At 41.1% G+C, this 20,677-nt stretch overlaps 1 protein-coding gene across 1 annotated transcript in view; it reads right to left on the bottom strand.

Annotated features, from left to right (window-relative positions):
* Positions 1-20,677, bottom strand: part of SPOCK1 (SPARC (osteonectin), cwcv and kazal like domains proteoglycan 1) — a 541,227-nt gene that overhangs the window by 364,366 nt on the left and 156,184 nt on the right. The window contains exon 2 of the mRNA XM_066615980.1: positions 978-986. Within this exon, the coding sequence (XP_066472077.1) occupies positions 978-986 (9 nt within the window). The remainder of the gene's footprint in view (positions 1-977; positions 987-20,677) is intronic.

Below are 20,677 nucleotides of genomic sequence, written 5' to 3'. Positions count from 1 at the left end.
ATGGATTTACTAACTGAGAGAATTACAGCCAAATCCTAACTAGACACTGCATCAGGGTGACATGTGCAGCACGCATTGTTGCAAAAGTGCTGTAAAGCACTTTGTGACGGTGCAGAGAGCTGACATGCTGGCACGAAGGGCAAAACCTTCCCATGCACATAGGATGTCACCTGGAGGCCTGCCAGAGCAGGTAAGTCCAAAGCAGGGGCATGGGAAGGGTTTGAACAGGGTGGAGGCAAAATGGTGCCAAGATGGGGATGGGATGGTCAGATTGGGCCTGGGGGTGGGATCAGCAGAGCTGATGTGCACCATATTGGAACCCCCTAACCAGGCCTGATACACCTGCATGGATCAATGCAAACTTGCATCAGTAATAGTGCTGGTGCAGGTCCAAGTTGATCTGTTGTGGCTTACCCCAGGGGAAGGGGACAGAGAACACCCTCCAGCAGCCAAGAATGAGTATAGTCTCCACCAGGGATTTAGTTAGGTTTGGGCTGTTAGTTAATTGCCATTTTTCCCAGGTATAAAATGCAAGATGCTGTGCTACAACTTCAAAAGAAACATTACCTTGAGGAAAACACCTGGATGCACATAGCTAGTGAGTAAAAACCATATTTATTGTTCTAAAGTCTGAACTGGAAAGGTTCCAAAAAGTGCCCACTTAGCCAAGTATCTTTGATAGAAGCATTTGTCACAGTTTTGAATCCCCCCCCCACGGGAATTTGTGGAAGCCATTGCCAGGTTTTCTTTCAGATAGATACCAACAATAAATCTACAGCAACATCTGGAACAGAATTAATGAAAGAACTATATTATTGGACATTTCCCCTTACGTTTCATAAATGAGTACAAGCAGGTACTAGGAAGCATAGTAATAAGGGAAATGGAACCTAAGACAGGATGTAAAATTTGATGGTGTTTAGAACATGGAATACCCTTTAATTGTTAACAGTTTAACAAAAAAAAATTAAACATACCTCGACTTCCTGATTACGTAAGCATAATAAATGAGGGAAAACAAACAATGAAATTTAATGCTGCAAAGGAATGCTAACAATTTCAGCTTTTTCCCCCAGCAACAACTCAAAGGCATACTCATTCCGTGGAAGAGAGAATTGAAAACCTGAACATTACAATACAGAAGCTCTCTGCTTAAAAACCAGTTAAGCTTCACGTTCATGTCTGTAAATTGTTTTGTTCTTCAGGCCAACATCATTATTATTGGTACTGAACATGTTGTGATATATATTTTCACATTTATTTCTATTACACTTACAGTGTAGTACCCTATATTGCAAGGTCTTACCTTGCTGGGGCTGGCTGGAATAAGATAGGGAATGTTCAGGAATGGAAACTGACGCTATCTATGAATATATGACCATGCATGTTCGTATCTCAAAAACTCTTAAGTTAAAAGTTCTTAAGCAGGGGAGCTTCTGTATGCTTTTGACATAGGTTCGTTAAATTTGTTTAGAAGTAGCAGTGCCAACATCTTTAATTGGCTTTCCCAGACAGAGGAATTTCAAACACTGGCCACATACATAAACAAGGCATTAATCAAAAGTAATACACAATACCTGGGTACCTGAGTACAGGTGTTGTAGGTACCTGAGTACCTTCAAAATAGGTATTTTGAGTACAGGTGTTGAAGGTAGGAGTGGGTGGTAACAATATTGTGGATTTTGGTATGTTTTTGCTACCGTTTCAATTAGTTTACATGGCTCTATTTTATGAATGTGTTGCTCTTAAGATGATGATAAACTACTTTAGGTTGTCAAGCAAGAAAGGTAGAGTAAACACTTTTAAAAAGATGAAATATTAATTGTTTCATACGTTGAGGTACAAAGGGGGATCCCATCTGAAATCCTGGAGAGCTCCTTACAGTCAGTGTAGTGTAGACAGACCTGACCTACATGGACTTGACTCAGCAGGAGGCAGTTTCTGATGTATTTCACTCCTGATTGTCAAGTGTAAGTGAGGTAGATTGAGGCCCAGTCTCACCTTCTTAAAAGTAAGTAAACCAGTCATCCCAGTCTCGGGAGGCACAAGCAAACTATAATTTAAAAAGTTGAATTCACACAAATTTCTATGTTCAGCTCAGTAAATATAGGCGGGATCTTGGGATCTGCGGGGTTCCATTCCTGGACCACTGTGGACACTGAAACCGCAGAAACACTCAGGATGCTGCCGAAGGTACGTCCGGAGGTGTCTTGAGATGAAGGGATACTGTGCGCGGCCTTTGCACACTTTAGAACACCTCCCAGAGACTTCTGAAACACACTTATTTTTCATTTAAAAAACCTCTGCGTGCCTCAGAACACCACCTGGATGCACTTCCAGGTTGCATTCAGGAGCTTCCGAGAGGCTTTCAGCCTTGGGTTTGGAAACCATAGTAAGTCAAATCTGTGGGTTCCAAACCCATGAATGAGGAACGTCGACTGTATCATATTCTGCATTCATGCAGCTCCACCCAAATACCTTGATGTTTTATACCTGCATACCAATTCTCTTTTTCTAAATGTAACCATTACACTTCTTGAAGTAAGCACAAACTCTTTCTTACAAAGGAACACATTTCACAGATATTTTGCTAACGTATCAAAAAAAGAGGCTTGCCCAACATGGTTGTTTTTATGAATAGCAGGAACATTAGCCAAATGGGATCATAAATAGTTCTCTTTTGTCAGATTAAATTGCAGTTATCAGTTATATGTGTATATAAATCTAATAGCAAGGAAATACTGAATAAAATAAAATAGTTGTGTAGAAGCATACCCTTCCCAAGGCATTCTTCATACATCTGGACAACTGAATTTTTAATCTAAAGCTGTAATCTTGTACAGATCTTCTTGGAAGTAAACCCCATTGAACATAATAGAACTTACTTCTGTGTAGACATGCATAGGATTGTATTGTAAATTCTGCTTCAGTAAGTTACAAGAAGTAGTATTTTTTGAGGGTAGGAGGGGAATCACAGTCCTGTGAATCAGTGTTCTGGACATTTAGCCCAGTACAAGGTGACCATTAATTCTCAACCATATCCATAACAGGACTGGTAGTGACCATAAATGTTCCTGGAAACTTCTCATATCTGACACTCTGAAATCTTATTAAATGTACAGTTTAACCCTTCACAAGTTTTATTCTTTTGTGATTCCAACACTGGTTCGCAGCTTTTAAAGTACTTTTCTCTGCCATGATGATCTCCTCCTATGATGATCAAACTTTTTGAGCTCCTTTCTTATGTTGCACCGGTGGCAACGGAGCAGGGTTTTAGGCAATTGGGGGTGCATGGTGGATGCCACACACTGCCCTTCTTCCCACCACTGCTTCCGACTGGCCCCAAATTGGGTCACTTAGGAACCAGCTTCCACCCATCGCTGCTTCCAGTTGGTCCAAAATTGGTGCCATGAAGGTGGCAGCATGCATGCCTAGCTCTTTCCTTACCCTTGCAGCTCCCAGCACCATCCTCTCTCCTGTCTTATTCCAGAGTTGTGAATGGGGCAGCAACAGGCAAGAGATGGGGAGTGCTGTGGGTTGGGCACGCTTCCTCCTCCCTCTGGCTGACCTCCCAGCTGCCTATTCTACACAACAACTGAAGGTACAAGAGTCCTATCCACTTGCACAGATTTTTTTTTCTTTGGCCTGGTTCCATTCAAGAGCTAAAAAAATTAGTAGAAAGGGCGCTGCAAAATTAGAGGGGAGGCTCTGCAAAAGTGTTTCCAGTTGGGCCCTGCAGCTCCTAAGGCCAGCCCTGCAAAGGATTCACAGCACTCTGGGTATAATGTGAGAAACATTATACTAGAGGGGGGCCATAAGGAGAAGCCCAGGTTGTGGCTTCTCTCCATATCAATATTGTTTCTCCTGGAAACTGGTGGCCAGGAAAGAGACATTGCCATCATACAGGAAGAAAAGCAGGCTCATGTTCTGGTTCTCTATGCTTAAGAAAGTGCGGGTGGGAATTTCAGAAGTACTATAATTAGTTTTCTTTCCTATTGAAATCAGTCTTAGACTGACGCAGCTAATTTTTTTTTAAATTTATCTGCCTCATTATATTTAAGCTGATCACAACATCAAGGCAATATAGAAGCAGCAGCTGCTATTTGCTGAAGCCAATGTATTCTGCATAAGAAATATCTTCCAGAGGTCTAATGCCCATTTAAAGCAAATTGCAGTGTCAGTAAATTACAATTTTTTATTTTTGTTAATGTGCAGGGAGATTTCCCAGTTGCAACTACAGATGAGAACCTGCTTTGGTAGGAAGGTTTGTCTCAGCCCCCTAAGCACACAGTAATCCTTCTAGCAATCTTTTTTTTTCTGCCCTGTCCTTGGGGAATGGGGAATATTCATTCAATTAGGCTGGTTTCACTCACTGAATGGATTGCATATACTATTGGGAATGTTTCTTTTCATTTTTCACTTGGTCATTAAACCCCTTAAAGATATGATGATACATTTCCCAAGGCATCTAGAATGCATCTTTTGCACATGACAAGATAATGTGATAAAAAATGTAAGAGGAATTGTTTTTTTCCAATAGCAGCAGTGCTGGCCTGGAAGGAAAGCTGGGGGAATCGGGATCTTTACAAGTCACTGTACTTCCAATGGCTAGTGAAATTTACAAAAGTTCCTTGACTTAATTGAAAAAAAGTCATTTTTATAAGTTTTTAGTTTATCAACATTTCACTTTGTGCTCCCTGTTAGCATTGATCTAGTTTTTTCTAACATTCAGGCTGCCGGCAGCCTGCCTGAGCATTGCTACAAGCCTGAATGTTTATAGTGACCTGTACATGCAGGAACATTTTTGTTCTGGTAAGCCTTTCAACAACATTAATGGGAGTGCGGGGAAGCCCCTGGATCCATGGATAACTGAATCCATGGATACCAACTGGATCTGTGGATGCAGCAGCCCACCTCAAAAACTTCAAAATGCTTAAAGAGGAACCTTCCTTTCATAAAGTATAAAAAAGAATATGAAAAATTTCTTTTTGCAGAGAGACTGATTCTCCTTCCACAAGGCTTGTTCTTCAATTTATATTAACAAATGCTAACTTTAATAGTGTTTCACACCAATTTAACTATCATAAGCAGACTTTAGTCTCAAGGGCCAGTCTTCTCTCTGACATGAAGCAGAACCATATTCCAACCTCACCATTAAGTGATCCACAGCAAATATCAAAAGAAAGAACAGCTAATGATAAAGCACCCATAGTTTTGTATGAGAGAATGCACTTAAAGCCGCACTCCAATATGCATTTAACCAAGTGTTCATCCCACTGAATTCAATAGGACTTGCTTGTGAGTTGACATGCATAGGACTGCACTATTTCAATACTACTATATTCACTGGCTTACTTGTATATTAGCAATTTTGAGAATAATGAACAGATAAAATGAGCGCTCTCAAGATATAAAGTTCCATGGAAGTTAAATTATAAGTCAAATTGTAATTATGTTCCACAAAGAACTACAAGCCCCACTGGTTAAAGTCTACAAGGAAACAAATTAAGTACAACCAGTTTATCTCATTTTCATATTTCTTGGCACAAGTGTTCTAAGCACAAAGGAGATAGCTCAAAACATTGATTACATGCAGAATGTTTAAAACTGTTATTTAAATGAGCAACTAATCACAAACAGTTCATCTTTGCTGTTCATCTATGTTAAAGATATTCCCAGCCCCACATTCTTCAGTTTTGAACTGCTCCTCTACCAAGGGGTATACAGGTGGCGCCTATATTTTACACCCGCAGTTCTGGCTCAACACGGGTCACCCTGAACCCATGTTGGACCAGACTTGGGCCCCACCCTAACCCTCCAAAAGAGACCAGAGCTGTGCTCCAGTCCCCTCCGAGGGGGGAGGGGGTTTCTGAAGCCCGCAAAGGCAATGCACGCCCGCCCGCTGCCTCTGTGGGCTTTGGAATGGCTCGTAAAGCTGAAAGAAGTGATATTTTACGCCTTTCAAGGAATTCTGAATGCCGAGGGACTTCTAAATTCCAAGAGGGAAACTGGAAGTTGCATTCTTTCAGCTCTACAAGCCATTCTGATGCCCACAGAGGCAGCAGGTAGATGTGAGCTGACTGTGGGCTTCAGAAAACTCTCTGGACAGGACCGGAGCATAGCTCTGGTACCCTTCAGATAACTTAAGGGGCTCATCGCAGATCTGATTATCTGTAAATTTCTGCATCCGTGGGAGTTCTGAAAACAGTTCCCCTAAGGATACCAAGGCCCTCGTGTATATTGTTTCTTTAAAAAAAAATGGCATAGTTTACCTAAAAATCTATGCTTTATCTTTAATGCTTTCTGCTACTTTGCATTCTTGGACACAAAATGGTCATGCCTTCTAAGTCGTGTAATAAACTGCTGATGAACACAGGAGTTGTTTTTTGTCACTTTCAAACACAATCATATGTAACTACCATAAGCAGATCATGGGCCCATCTACCCCATGAGTCAGATGACTCATCTACCCCATGAGTCAGATCATGGGCCCATCTACCCCAAGAATGGTCCTTTGGTGGCAGAAACTCTCCAGAGTTTTAGGGCAGAAGTATCTTCCATCTCTGCAGCCTATTCCTTGCACTAGAGATGAAATGACTGCATACAAAGTAAGTGCATCACTGAGGCAGGGCCCCTCCTCTCTGAAACCTTACAAGCCATTATAAATTCATGACATCCATTCCAGTTTACAAAAATCAATTCATTAATTGCCCACGACACCCTTCCCATTTTCAATAAAAGCAACAAAATATCAGAAAATCTTCAGCAAAGGAGACTACAGGAACATGACAGGCATTTCCCCAGCATTCTCAGTGCTAATTCGACATTTATCATATTGTATCAGCCACAGTTAAATAAATGGCATCATCTGTCAAGATGTCTTGGAGCAAAGCGATTTTGCTCCGAGTTAAAAATGATGCCTGAGTTTTCAGTACCCAACTAATTTGCTAGAAATATCACAAACCCAGCCTGGAATATCTTGATAGCAATATCCAATAAAATGAGCTACTTTGGTCATCTCATGAGAAGGGAGGACTCTTTAGAAAAAGACCCTGATGCTGGGAAAAATTGATGCAAAAGGAGAAGAGGGCGGCAGAGGATGAGATGGTTAGATAGTGTCACTGAGGCAACGAACATGAATTTGGACAAACTTTGGAAGTTAGTGGTAGACAGGGAGGCCTGATGTGCTGGTGGTTCACGGGGTCATGAGGAGTTGGACACGACTTAACAACTAAACAACAAAGAAATAGAAAATACCATTAAAATTCTGTATCAATGTTCTATTTGGAGGCATTGCCTGGTAAAAAGAACACTGGACTAGTACCGATACCAGTTCTCCAAGGTGAACTAACATTAGTGGAAACATTAAGACACTTCATAACTGTTGCTTCTATTTTAGGAACAAAATAAGGATGATAAACACTTGTTTGATTTGGTGAGATTTTTCCCTAGCACAAAGCTCACTATTACTATTACTATTAGTGATATTACTATCACTAGTAATATTACTATTACTCTACAAAGCAACGATTTGTAGACCAGATCCACAATATAAGAATTTGCTGCCACGAATGGGCCAGCCATGAGGTTAATTAAAGGAACTGCCTCAGGTAGGGGGGCATCTCTTGTCTGCCAACTTGCTTCCACTAATCCGCTTTTTCCTTCCACTCCCTGGATTGGAAAAGGAAGTGGGAGACAGAAGAAAATGAAATGTGGCGGGAAGTAGGTACTACACACCCCAGTGGCTGGCTGGCTCTCTCTGCTGGCCTGAGGAAGCTTTTGCCACACAGTAAATGCGTTAGCCTTTAAAGTGCCACCAGGTGCCCTCGTTTCTGCACCAGATAACAGGATCCCCTCGCTGGAATCTGTCATTATAAGAACTGGCTGCATCTTCACATTTTGGTAAGCAAATCTTTTCCATCACTTCATCCAATTGTAGGTAATGTTGATTTCTGAGCAGTTCTCCTGATACTTCATCCTGTTCACTAAAGTCTTCTTATATTGTGTGTTTTATTAGAATTGTTCCAGTAATAATAATAAAACACCCGGCCACCATTAAATAACTACTGTTGCTTAACTACGTAGCCTTAATAGCTCATATAAAAACTACAGAATCAGAAAATAGTTCGGTGCCTACCAGATTATTCGTGAGTCGGTTTTTTATCTCATTTTTGTTTATTTTTAAATTCAATACACTCTCTCTCTCTCTCTCTCTCTCTCTCTCACACACACACACACACACACACACACCCTCTGATTAAATTAACTTTAATTCTTTTAGTTCACTGCTTGGTGTGAACTGGTGTTTTCTTACACTACCAATGCTCACTGTCTTCCAGAATGGCACTGATGAATTATGCTTTCAGTTCGGCAGCACTGAAACACACTATGACAAAGACAAAGAGCCTGAAAAAATGTCAAGGTTGGATGGAAAAGACAGAGCAGGAAGGAAAAAAAAATTAAAATGCTTCAATATCCTGCAAAAAAAAAAAAAATGAGTAGCCTTTCCAGGTTTGCCATTTGACCCATCAACAACTCCCTAGCTTCGGGATGCTTCCCTGTGATCACAGAGTCTCTCCTCTCTCTTCCACAAGTTTCCCTTGGATTTTATGTAGCATTTTCATTATTGTACACTTCTCCATACAAGTAATTTTAGAAATCTCTTCTCTATTTCCTTTCCCAAATTCAATCTCTTGCTCAGTTCTGTCATTTTCATTTCTCACTCATCTTCAAAATTCATAGGGACGGGAAAGAATTTCACTTGCAACAGGAATTTGTGCAAAAAACAGAGTTTCTGACAGTGAGGGAGCATTTTGAAAGAAGGCCTAAATTCTCTATATACGTGAATACTACCCAGCCAAATGGTAACAAAATAAAACGATGGTGAAATATTGACCTAGCTGGATCCATTTTATTGCATTAACACAAATAGCACAAGGAGAATCAATTTTGTTTTGGTCAACCATAAGAAAGGAGTAATGTACAACTTCACATAATCAATAAATTTAAAAAAGCAATCAGGAATGGGTATTTGTACCAAGGTAAGATAGCCTCAACTATCTCATCAACAGTTAATTATTTCAGAAGCACAGTATCAAACCCCTCTAGTACATCTGGACAATTTCTAATCTTAGATGGCAGATGTCTCACCTTTGTAAATTTTGGGTTGTAGGACAGTTTCCAAAGGCATACTTTCTTTATCCATGGTCACTCAAGACTATTTAGCACTTTTGGTAATGTTATGGAATTAAATAGTTGTATTGAAATGAGAGGGTTGATTAATGCATTTAGATAGTTTGCTTGCTTTGTATTAGGGAATTAATCAATTTAGCTTCCACCTACTATTGATTAAACACTGGATTGTTGTGTCATTTCTGAACAAGGGTTTGGCTGTGAAATATTGGTTAAAGGATGAATTCTTGATAGCATTAGATTCTGTTTTTTGTATAACAGTCCAGAAAGTCCACAAACTGACAGCTTTGTGGAAAGTTCCATGCCTGTTGCATAAATCAAGATGAGCCTCTTGGGACAAGGTTCCACTTCCCCTCCTTGACTTGAAAAATGGGGTATAGTAAAGTCTCTTACAGCCCAATCCTAACCTGCCCTGGAGAAGGCAGGCCAATTGGCCTGCACTGCATCCAGAGCAGGGTTGGGATTGGCTGTGGTGCAAACCTGGGCAAGGAGAAGTAATTTCCCTTAACCTGAGTAATGAGGCAGCAGGCCAAATGGAGCTACACAGTTCTGCACCACCTAAATAGGAGGCGCAGATCGGAGCAGCCTGGCATTAGGCCAGGCCACCTGGGAGGGGGGTTAGGATACAGCCTAAGCATCAGTTCCTGGCACCAACCCCCTTCCAGTTCTGGTCTGCTCACCATCCCACCTGCCCACCTCCTGCCCTCCACCTGCTCCAGAACACCCCCATCCTGCCCTCCCCGCCCACCCCAAACACCCGTGCTTTCCTTGCTCAGCCAGCGCATACAGGTCCAGCGTTGTTTATATATGGATTTTTTTAATAAAAGGATTTGTCTCAACACAAATTGCCCCTGCAAATGAGAAGGAATGTGCTGATCCCTGGTGAAGGGGAAAAAATGCACCCCTTTAAAATCACACTTTTATCTGTGATTAAAGCAGTTAAACTGCTTTTTACTGTTGCAGAGGGACAGTCATACAAGCGATTACAGGTATAACCTAAGTATCCACAGATTTTTCTGTCTCAAAGCTGATGAGAAGGGCCCTTTAAATTAAAGGACAACAGTCTTTAATAATGCCAGAGAGGGCAGCCGACTGACAATCCATCAATCATTCTCTCTCCAGTTACAAGGCAAACCCCTCCCTTCTCCCTGAGCACATGAAGGAAGGCTAAATGGCAGCGATTATCACCTCCTTCTCACTGGGGCTCCTGGTGAAGGGAGGGATTGCTGCCTCCTAGTGAAGCCTAAGCGCCTGGAGAGAGACTGACTGTCCTCTGTGTGCATTTCAAAAGGTCAACAAGGCTGTTTTTAAATCACCGGATGAAAGAAACTTCATTTTTTAAATTGATTTGCTATAGTGTGTTTTTTGCCATCCACAAGAGTTCTTGGAACCCTCGCGAATAATGAGACTCAACCTGTACTTACCTGCCACTGGTGCAGCGGAAGTCGGATTTGGCCTCTGGAGGCCGGCGCATGTTCGTGCACCAGCCTCCTGACTCCTGCAGTGGTGCAAAAGTGCCTTATGACATTAGGTCATATGACAGGTGCCATATGACATTAGGTCACCCGCCTTGGGTGCCCTTCGGGGAGAAAGGCGGAATACAAATCCAATAAATAAATAGGTCCTTATGACACTTTTGTGACACCCTTGGGCCAGCGCAAGGGACTTGTGCAGGTCCAAGAGCGCTTTTGGATTGCACTCCTAGACTGTGCTCTATATTTCAGGATGGTATCCCCACTCTGCTGTTTCTGGACATTTAGATCACCTAAAACCGATTACTTTAGGAGACAGGATACCAGCCTAAAATGGTCCAATTAGTACTGCTGGTTTTATGGATTTACATGTTTCAATATTACTTTTATTCTTTTTAGACTGAGCTCTGTGAAAAAATTATCCTCCTCTAAAAAAGCTGATTGTCCCAACTGTGTAATGTTGAACCAAATTCCAACTGGTCTCCAAATATTCTCTGGCATGTTTTTAATGGCATGTTACCATTGATACATATCTCAGCATTCAAATAACAAAATGATTGTGAAACATATTAGCAGTATCTGTTGCATATGTGTGAAGACCAACAATGAATGACAAAAAGTTATAATCCATAAAATTGCATGCTGTCATCTGCTTGAGGTGATAACATTTTCAAGATAAACTTTTTGTAAGCTTGAATAGCGTTTGAATTTGAAAGAGCCTGCTGGGATAGTCAATAAAAAGGAAATAAAAATAAGACAAATAGGCTAAAACACAATATGCTGGTTCAGTGGATGCACTGTACTTTATGGGCAGTACAAAAGCAATTCTCCATATTTTAAGATGTTTCTATGAGACTACAATTGAATTTGACCCACCTTTGCCTCAAGTAAGAGGGGTGGGCTGGGGGGCAAGCCTTCTCTGTGGTGGTACCACAGCTGTGGAATGCCCTCTCAGGGGAACTGAGAACAACTCTCTCTCATGGCTTTTCGGCGAAGGCTCAGTACATACCTGTTTCGTCTGGCATTTGGTTGCCAAGTGGATTTTTGCCCTCCGTGCCTCTGATATACTTTGGTGACTTGACTGCTTCCCTGGACTCACTGGTTCCCCACTTACTCAATGAGCTCTCTTTCTCCCTTAAGTTTATTTTTTTGCTGTGTTGATATTTTTTTTTTCCACCACACAATGTTAAAATGTTTTTAATGTTTAATGAGTTAATAAGTTATCTGCATCTGGAAACTTTCATTTTAAGCAATATCAGTTCTTATATTAATTGTGAATGTGTGCTTTACACAATTGGTACTTCCAAAGGTTGAAACTCACACAAGATAGAAAATAAATGGATTTAAGATTTTAAACAGGCTCAATTACAGCAAAGGAACAGTGACCTGGTAGACCCCACTTCCTTCTCCAATGATGACGGTGATCATGTGGCAAGACTGAAAAATGGATAGTGGAGAAAAGCCGATCAATTCAATGAACTGACCGACTGGAAGAAAATAAGCACCTCCCCCCACTTTTCTTCACAACTTGCATTAAAACATATGTCAGAAAAGGGAAGAATACAAGGAATATCAAAATATTATTTGGTCACCTAATATCATTAAAAACAAATAGCTTAGAAGTGAAAAACACATTTCTAATCCATCGCACATCTTGATTTTAAGGAGGAGTTTCATATAAAACCAGGAACATTAAAATGATACATCAAAGTGCAACCTGATGAACACAGCAGTAATAACTAAACAAGTTTGTAATTAACTAATATTCAGTATTTGAATTGTAACAGTAACAAGAGAACAGAAACTGAAATTCTAGAATATTGTAAGCTACACAAATGCTTTTTAAGTATGGTCCACTCCCAAGGGAATCCACTGGAAAATTAATGCATAATTAAACAAAAGACTGGAATGACTGGCAAACTTTTTACTGTTTTGATTTTTAAGGCCTGACAGTATACAAGTTCATCAAACTCTGGCAGTTCATTAAATTTTTCTGTATACTCTTGTAGTGGACTATAGTAGAAGTTATGTGAATTTCAGTAACTGTTAGTAATAAGGCACATACTTTTGACAGATTATAAATATTTCTTTGCGTGATAAATACAACATTCGATGAGCAATTACTACTTTCCTACAAGATATTTTTCAGTGACAATGTGCTTAATGGGCTATGCTAGCACCAATTGGCAACATCCAGCCCAGCTGCCAATCTTCTTGTAATCAGCAATGCCTGTGTAACTCAAAAAAGAGAAAAGAAACTCAAAGCTAGTACATATATTGAAACAGAGCAGCCGAGTAAGCCAGTGGTTCTCAAACTGATGGGTCCTGACCCACCAGCTTGTGTAAAGCTTTACCCATCCCTTTAAGGGGCAGGGAAAGGGGAGAAGCAGCAATGCGATCCCCAGGATTGTTTCGCAAAGGGGGGATGCTTTCACTTCCTTTCCACGGAGTTAGGGCTGCGGAAGGCTCCAGGAGCTGCAGGAAACCCAGCGCAACTCTCCACAGGGCTCCTTGAGGCTTAGAATCTTCACACAGAGCAATTGCAAAGCACTTCCTGTTTCCTGCGGAGGACTGAGCTGGGCTCCCCACACCTCCTGGAGCCTGCTGCACCCCTAACACCATGGAAAGTAAGTGAAAGCATCCCCCCTTGTCCCCCCGCCCCAGCGATGTGATCCTGGGGATCATGTCACTGCCCTTGGCCCTCCCTTGCAAAGACTTACTTTGGGGGTAAATCTCCCAAAAAATTTGAGAATCACTGGAGTAAAGTCTTCCTTTACCCATGATGTGAAGGATGCTCATCAAAATCCTTCCACTATATTAAATGAGTAGCAAGATTCTAGACTTGTGAGCCAAAAAGCCAGAAAGGTATGATTGGTGATTCTCCATGACTTCTTCCAATGCTCTTCCAGTAACCTCAATATATACTCTTTTACCTAAAGGCCAGAGAACACAGGATGCCCGAGAACTACCAGTTCAATACTTACCAGGGCAGCTCAGAACCCCACCAGAGACAACAAAGAACTGCTGCTCTGTTCGAGCATAGCAACCAACCCAATCCAAGGAGATGGGGAAAGATTGCTGTGGCTTACTTCCCCACCCTTCACCAACTCCCATTTAAAAGGGTACCACAATTTTTGTAAGATCCAAACTACAATGGAAATCTTCTTTCTCTTCCTATCCACAGCATCAAATTGGGCAGAACAAAAGATGAATGGACAACGTGTCCCTTCCACAAGGCTTTCCAAAATCTTACAAGATACCTGAAAGAGAAGGTGGTTCCTGACAGCTGTGCCAATTCTAACAGACAACACACAGGACACCAACATCTCCTACAAAGCCTGTTCTCTATGAACACATGATATAAGGACATAAGAACAGCTCCACTGGATCAGGCCATAGGCCCATCTAGTCCAGCTTCCTGTATCTCACAGCGGCCCACCAAATGCCCCAGGGAGCACACCAGATAACAAGAGACCTGCATCCTGGTGCCCTCCCTTGCATCTGGCATTCTGACATAGCCCATTTCTAAAATCAGGAGGTTGCACATACACATCATGGTTTGTAACCCGTAATGGATTTTACCTCCAGAAATTTGTCCAATCCCCTTTTAAAGGCATCTAGGCCAGATGCCATCACCACATGATGTGGCAATGAGTTCTACAGACCCACCACATGCTGAGTAAAGAAATATTTGACGATTAAGGCAATAAAAGATTAAGGGCTCTTTCAGAAAGGGCTCTTTCATTCCTCAAAGTAAGTTGATCAGTATCTCCACATTCTGTAAATTTTTATTCTTGCACCATATAGCACTGCATGGTTCTTTTGTAACTTGGCTGGTAACAAACTGAGGGGAGGGAATGGGACTTGAAGATTCGCTTTCTTTAGAAATGAAAGTAACTAAAACCAGAGTTTCTTAAAAATGTAAAACTAGAACACTTCCTGAATTAAGGACAGATAAGTGACAAAAGTCTGATGTAAGGGGAAAAATGAGCTTGCTGTTGAACTTGCTAGAACATATGCCTCTGTGCTATAGTGATAACAGGTCAGTGTTTCCTTTCTCCTCAGCATGGCACAGCCTGGGATAGGATGACCGATGACACAGGGAAACCAGATGAAACAAAATGTTATTTCACACTCTTCAGAAGCTTTCTTACCAGACAGCTATGACTCAAGAGAGTATCAAGCTCCTGAATTGCCAAGAAGCAATTTTCAGCTTTGTGGTTACTAACAGACATATCTTCATGTTTTCAGGGCATTATAATTACTACCTGATGAAGGGCTGAAAATGTGTCAGAACAAACTAAAAGAATTTGGGAAAACCTAAGGAGAGAATGTGATGTTTAACAGAAGCAACACCTGCTAAATAACTGAGAAGACAGGAATCCGCATCAGCTCTTGTTTTACACTTAAGGTTTGAAATAGCGAGCTCATCTATTTTTGCAAGCACTGGCTCTTAAGCACTGGTCAGTTTCAGAAAGAGGTGAACAGGGCAATGCAGGGAATGATGAGTGTTGTAGTATGGTTCCTAGCCATCATCAGGTGTGCCTATGATTTCTGGGTCATAGGAAGACACATCATTGGCTGCTTTGCAGAGTTTTCCTTTGTCACCACTTATCATTTATCTTCCTTTACAGGCAGCATTTGGCTCAAATGCACTTGTGACATACTTCTAAGATACTTGCTGCTTTAATCTTTAAACATGTCTGTACATCACCTATATCTAGATTTCTGGCACCCAGTACCTGGTGACAGGTGATACGATTAGCCCAAGAGATAATGGGTAGGTAGCATGAGGAGGAGATGCTATATCATTATGGACTCAAGAAGGTAGCAAAAGTTTATATCATGTCATACTTTTGCTTTATCAGAAATCTGGCTGTTCTAATTAAGGATTATTGTAGTAAATGTCTGACAACAGCTGCAACAAGTCACTTCACAATAAACAAAGTTTATATTGTAATTCATATTTTATCCATAGCTATTCACCTGGATGAGTAGTTGGGTTGAGCAGATCCATTTCTAACAAGTTTGTATTCAGCTGCGGGCTTTAAGGCTTAATATTCACAAGTTCTTGAAACGTGAGGGAAGTGTGTGGATGTTCGGTGGGACTTAAAGCAATTTGCTTTATCATGCAAACTAATCTGGATAGATGCTAAATTTTATTACAATTCAATGCAACAATTCTATTATCATAGACAATTATTCTTCTGCCAACTAAAAGCAAAACAGGGATTAACAAAAAAATGATATTCTGAGATAAGGGTGCGAATTACATGCTTTCACAGCATAGATTTGGTGACTAAAAAACTGAAAATGAACATTGTAATACTCAGCTGGATATTCCTAGCTCAGAAGGCCTTCCTTATAAGGAAGGGTTTGAGCTACTAACTGTACTTCATAAGAATTTGAGATTTTAGCCTGTTGACAATATGTCATATAAGACTATATGTTTAGAATGTTAAGCTATATTGGGCAGGATTTCTAGATACAGGTTGAGTCTCATTATTCAGGAGGGTTCCAAGAACTCACCTGGATGGCAAAAAAACGAACTACAGCAAATCAATTTAAAGAACAAAGTGCCTTTGCTCCAGTGATTTACAAACAGTCTGCTGACCTTTGTAATGCACACAGAGCGGACAATTGGTCTCTCTCCAGGAGCTTAGGCTTCACCAGGAGCCCCAGCAAGGGAGAAAGAATGGAGAAGGTGATACTCGCTGCCATTTAGCCTTCTTTCATGTGCTCAGGGGGAAGGGAGGAGGAGTGAAGCCTGCAGAGAGAATGACTGATGGATTGTCAGCTGACTGCCCTCTCTGGCATTATTAAACTACTGTTTTCCTTTCATTTAAAGGGCCCTTCTCATCAGCTTGGAGATAGAAAAATCTGCGGATAATTAAGTTGTACCTGTAATCACTTGTATGACAACAGTAAAAAGCAGTTTTTTTAACTGTGATTTTAGAGGGGTGCATTTTTCCCTTCTCCAGGCATCAGCACATTCCTTCTCATTTGCGGGGGCCTTTTGTGTTGAGTCAAATCCTTGTATAAAAAAATCCGTGTATAACAAGGCTAGACCTATATTCTGGATTCCAAATGATTTTTTCTTGCTGCATAAAATCACTAAGGCAGAAGAACATAATACCCAGTTCTTTTTTAGCATAGGTAAAATTCTGACACAGAAAAGTATCCCCAGTTTATTCTCCTAGCCAAGTGTCCAAACCCTCCAAGTGCCACTGAAGCCTTTATTTCTGGTGCTTACAACTAACATGCTGTAGAGGGGAAGGAGGCAAGGAAATATCAGTTCTTTTGTTGCTGTTTGGTTACTTTGAATGTTTATGGTTTTATATTTTACTGTTCTTACAGCCAAATCCTATGGAGGTTTGGGTTGCTGGACAGAGTGCATTACAACAGAAGTGGCTTCCAACATCGTAAGGTGGTTGCTGATGGTGAGCACAGAGATCCATCAGTGGCTATTCTGCAAGCACAGCTGCAAGAGGCAGCAGCGCCACATCTCTGCCGCCAGACTCCACCATGCCCACCAGACCCAGTAAGTCAGAGGTGGGGGCAGGATATGGGCAAAACTGGGCAAGGAACCAGGGGTAGGGAGGAGGCAGAAGAGATGGCAATGGCGCATGCCAGATCCTATTCCCTCCTTACAACCAAGAATATTGCTGTGAAAAAGCCTCTGATACGTGACAGTGTCTCCTGCACTTTTCTTCTGTGCTGACCCAACATGTAGCAATATCATCGAAGAGCCAAAGCTGCAAGACACTGCAGTGTGCTTAAAGAAAAACACTCTGCTTCAGTTTCAGCTTGACAGTCTGGAAGTTGATCCAAGAGATCTCCTTCTTGTCATGTCAAAACTGTGAGATGCATTAATCAAATGTAAATAAAACCTTAAAGGATATTTCTGAACTCACCCCTGTCAGCAACCTACTAGTTGAAATGTCCCATCATGTGTAGCACTGGAAGGTCCAAGCTATTTGAAATGCAAAGAAGATTCCATGGGCTGGCATGAGGAAAGGCTGAGGATGTGAGCAGGGTAGGAAAGGCATTGTCTATTTTGCTTAGCGTACTTGAGTTTCCTTTTCTTTTTGTACAGTGATTCTTACCTAGTCAGTCAACCTCAATTTTCTTCTTATAACTTGGCTATATATAATTCTCTCCCCCCCCCCCCGAGTGTGGGGGGCAGTGATATAATTCATTGCCTATTTATGCTCCCTTGTATATCAAAAATTAAATTGCAAAAAAAGCAAAGTATTATTAAAACTATTTACTATAGTTACATGTTTAATATTTTACAATAACCAGAGATACAGCTGCTTCTGAAGAATAATCACCTCTCATCCAACACAAGAAGAGGGAGTGCCAGGGAGGAAGGACAAATATTTTCTGTTACCTTTCTTGAACAATATCCCAATTGCTTCCCTGCCTATTCCCAACATAAATCTTTAAGATCAACCTCCTATTTGGCCCCTATTTACAATACCAGACATTCAAGGGATTCCTTCAACAAGAACAGTACTGCTTATCTTTAATGACTCATTTGTCAATTTACCCTTCCTTTTGTTGGAACTGGTTGGCAAGTTAATATCCTTTTTTTAATACTTCTCTCTTTTGAAAAATAATAGTTTGAACTGTACCAAAATGATGGAGCTGAATACAAACTGAATGCATGAACAAATGAACAAATTTTGTGGGTGAGACTTGGTACATAAACCAATCTTTCAATATAATCACATCAAAGAGGACATCCATAGCTTGTAAAAGTTGTGTGATTTCAGGCATGATTTTTGTGGTAGCAGAAATAAGGCAGATCATCTAAAAAGGGACCATCATTAGAGCAAAACATTCTAAGCAATTAGTACTGAGACAAGCTCCTTGATGCTGAAAATTGCTGGAACTCGTCCCTTTGCACCTGTAACTTTCAAGATTCATTAATCATGAAAGATGTCAAGATAACTTGAGGGAAAAGGAGATTATGAATTAAGGCCTATGTAATAATGAATTAAGGCATTTATTGTCTGCACCAGCATGCCCATTAAAAGAAAAAACCTTTGTCATAGTGCCAGTGGTACACAAGTACACATTACTAAAATCTTTTGAACAAACATCACCTCAGCTGGAAGAACTCATAACTTACTGCATGAATGAAAAAGGAATTATGATTTTTAAGAGAATGAAGTGTACTCACTGGAGACTGTAATCCAAGTTGAGTCTGTGCTAACAACTCCACAGAACAGCACCACTTGAGACACATAATCAAAATCTACAGTCAGGGATTGATTGCATATCAAAGATGCAGCCACAGGTGTGCAGTATAGTTACAATGATAGAGACACAAGAAGCTATCTCAGGGCTCTTTCATGTCCTCAGGAATGGAACCCTCTTGATTTGGAAGCAACATGGAATACTTCAAAGCAGTATTTCTCAAACTGTGGGTTGGGATCCACTAGGTGAGTCATGAGCCAATTTCAGGTGGGTCCCCATTCATTTCAATATTTTATTTTTAATATATTAGACTTGATGCTACCATGGCATGTGACTGCATTTGGGGAAATGGTACAGATCTATACTTTTAACAGGCTATAAGTATATGCTTTTAACAATGATAGTCAATGGGACTTACTCCTGTGTAAACGTGGGTAGGATTGCAGCCTAGGATAGTTAAATTTTCCTGTTTGATGATGTCACTTCCGGTCATAACATCACTTCTGGTGGGTCCTGACAAATTCTCATTCTAAAAAGTGGGTCCCAGTGCTAAATGTGTGACAACCACTGCTCCAAAGTATTGGGCAGAGGGCCTCCCTTAGCACAAGACCTGGATACTCCTATTTCACCTGAACTTCCACCACAAGGGGAGCCTCAGGAATTAGAGCCAAACACCCACTACATAATCAGAGAATATGACAACAGACACAACCTGTGTCCCGGTGCCACCCCTGCAACCTTTCATCCATCAGCTTTCATCCAATGATACCTCTAAGGACCATGTAATGGAACCAAACTGTGCCTCACCAGCACCAATGAAACCAATTCCTGAAAAATTAGGCAAAAGAAGATTTTCTGTTTCTCAAGAGAGAAAGAGCTAGAAGCATGCCTCATCTGTACACGTGCACGCATGCATACACAGAGTAGTGGTTCTGATGTTGGACTTAGATTTGGACAATCCAGGTTTGAAACCCTGCTCAGCTATGACACTTCCTGGGTGACCTTGGGCCAGTCACACTCTCTCCTAATCTGGCTCACTCAGTTGCTATAATGAAAAAAAGCAGGAAAGGAAGCATGTAAAAACATAAGAAGAGCCCTGCTGGATCAGGCCAAAAGCCCATCTAGTCCAGCTTCCTGTATCTCACAGTGGCCCATCAAATGCCCCAGGGAGTGCACAAGACAACAGACACAACCTGCGTCCCAGTGCCCTCCCCTGTATCTGGCAATCAGAGGCAGCCTGCCTCTAAAACCAAGAGCTTGCACATACCTACTATGACGTAACCCGTAATGAACTTTTCCTCCAGAAATTTGTCCAATTCTCTCTGAAAGGCAAGATGCCATCACTACTTCCTGTGGCAAAGAGTTACACAAACTAATTACATGCTGGGTAAAGAAATATTTTCTTCTGTCTGTCCTAACTCTCCCAACACTCAGCTTTTGTGGATGTCCCCTGGTTTTGGTGTTATGCGAGAGGGAAAAGAAAGTCTCTCTATCCACTCTGTCCAACCCCTGCATGATTTTGTATGTCTCAATCATGTCCCCCCTCAGGTGCCTCTTTTCTAGACTGACAGGCCCAAATGCTGTAGCCTTTCCTAATAAGAAAGGTGCCCCAGCCCAGTAATCATTTTTGTTGCTCTCTTTTGCACCTTTTCCATCTCCACTATATCCTTTTTGAGATGTGGCGACCAGAACTGGACGCAATACTCCAGGTGTGGCCTACCCATCAATTTGTATGGCGGCATTACAATATTAGCTGTCTTATTCTCAATGCTTTTCCTAATGATCCCAAGCATAGAATTAACCTTCTT

Source organism: Tiliqua scincoides, chromosome 2 (genome assembly GCF_035046505.1).
Source record: "Tiliqua scincoides isolate rTilSci1 chromosome 2, rTilSci1.hap2, whole genome shotgun sequence".
Lineage (NCBI taxonomy): Eukaryota > Metazoa > Chordata > Lepidosauria > Squamata > Scincidae > Tiliqua > Tiliqua scincoides.
The sequence above is the reverse complement of the archived record's forward strand: the minus strand, read 5'-3'. Positions and strand labels throughout refer to the sequence as shown.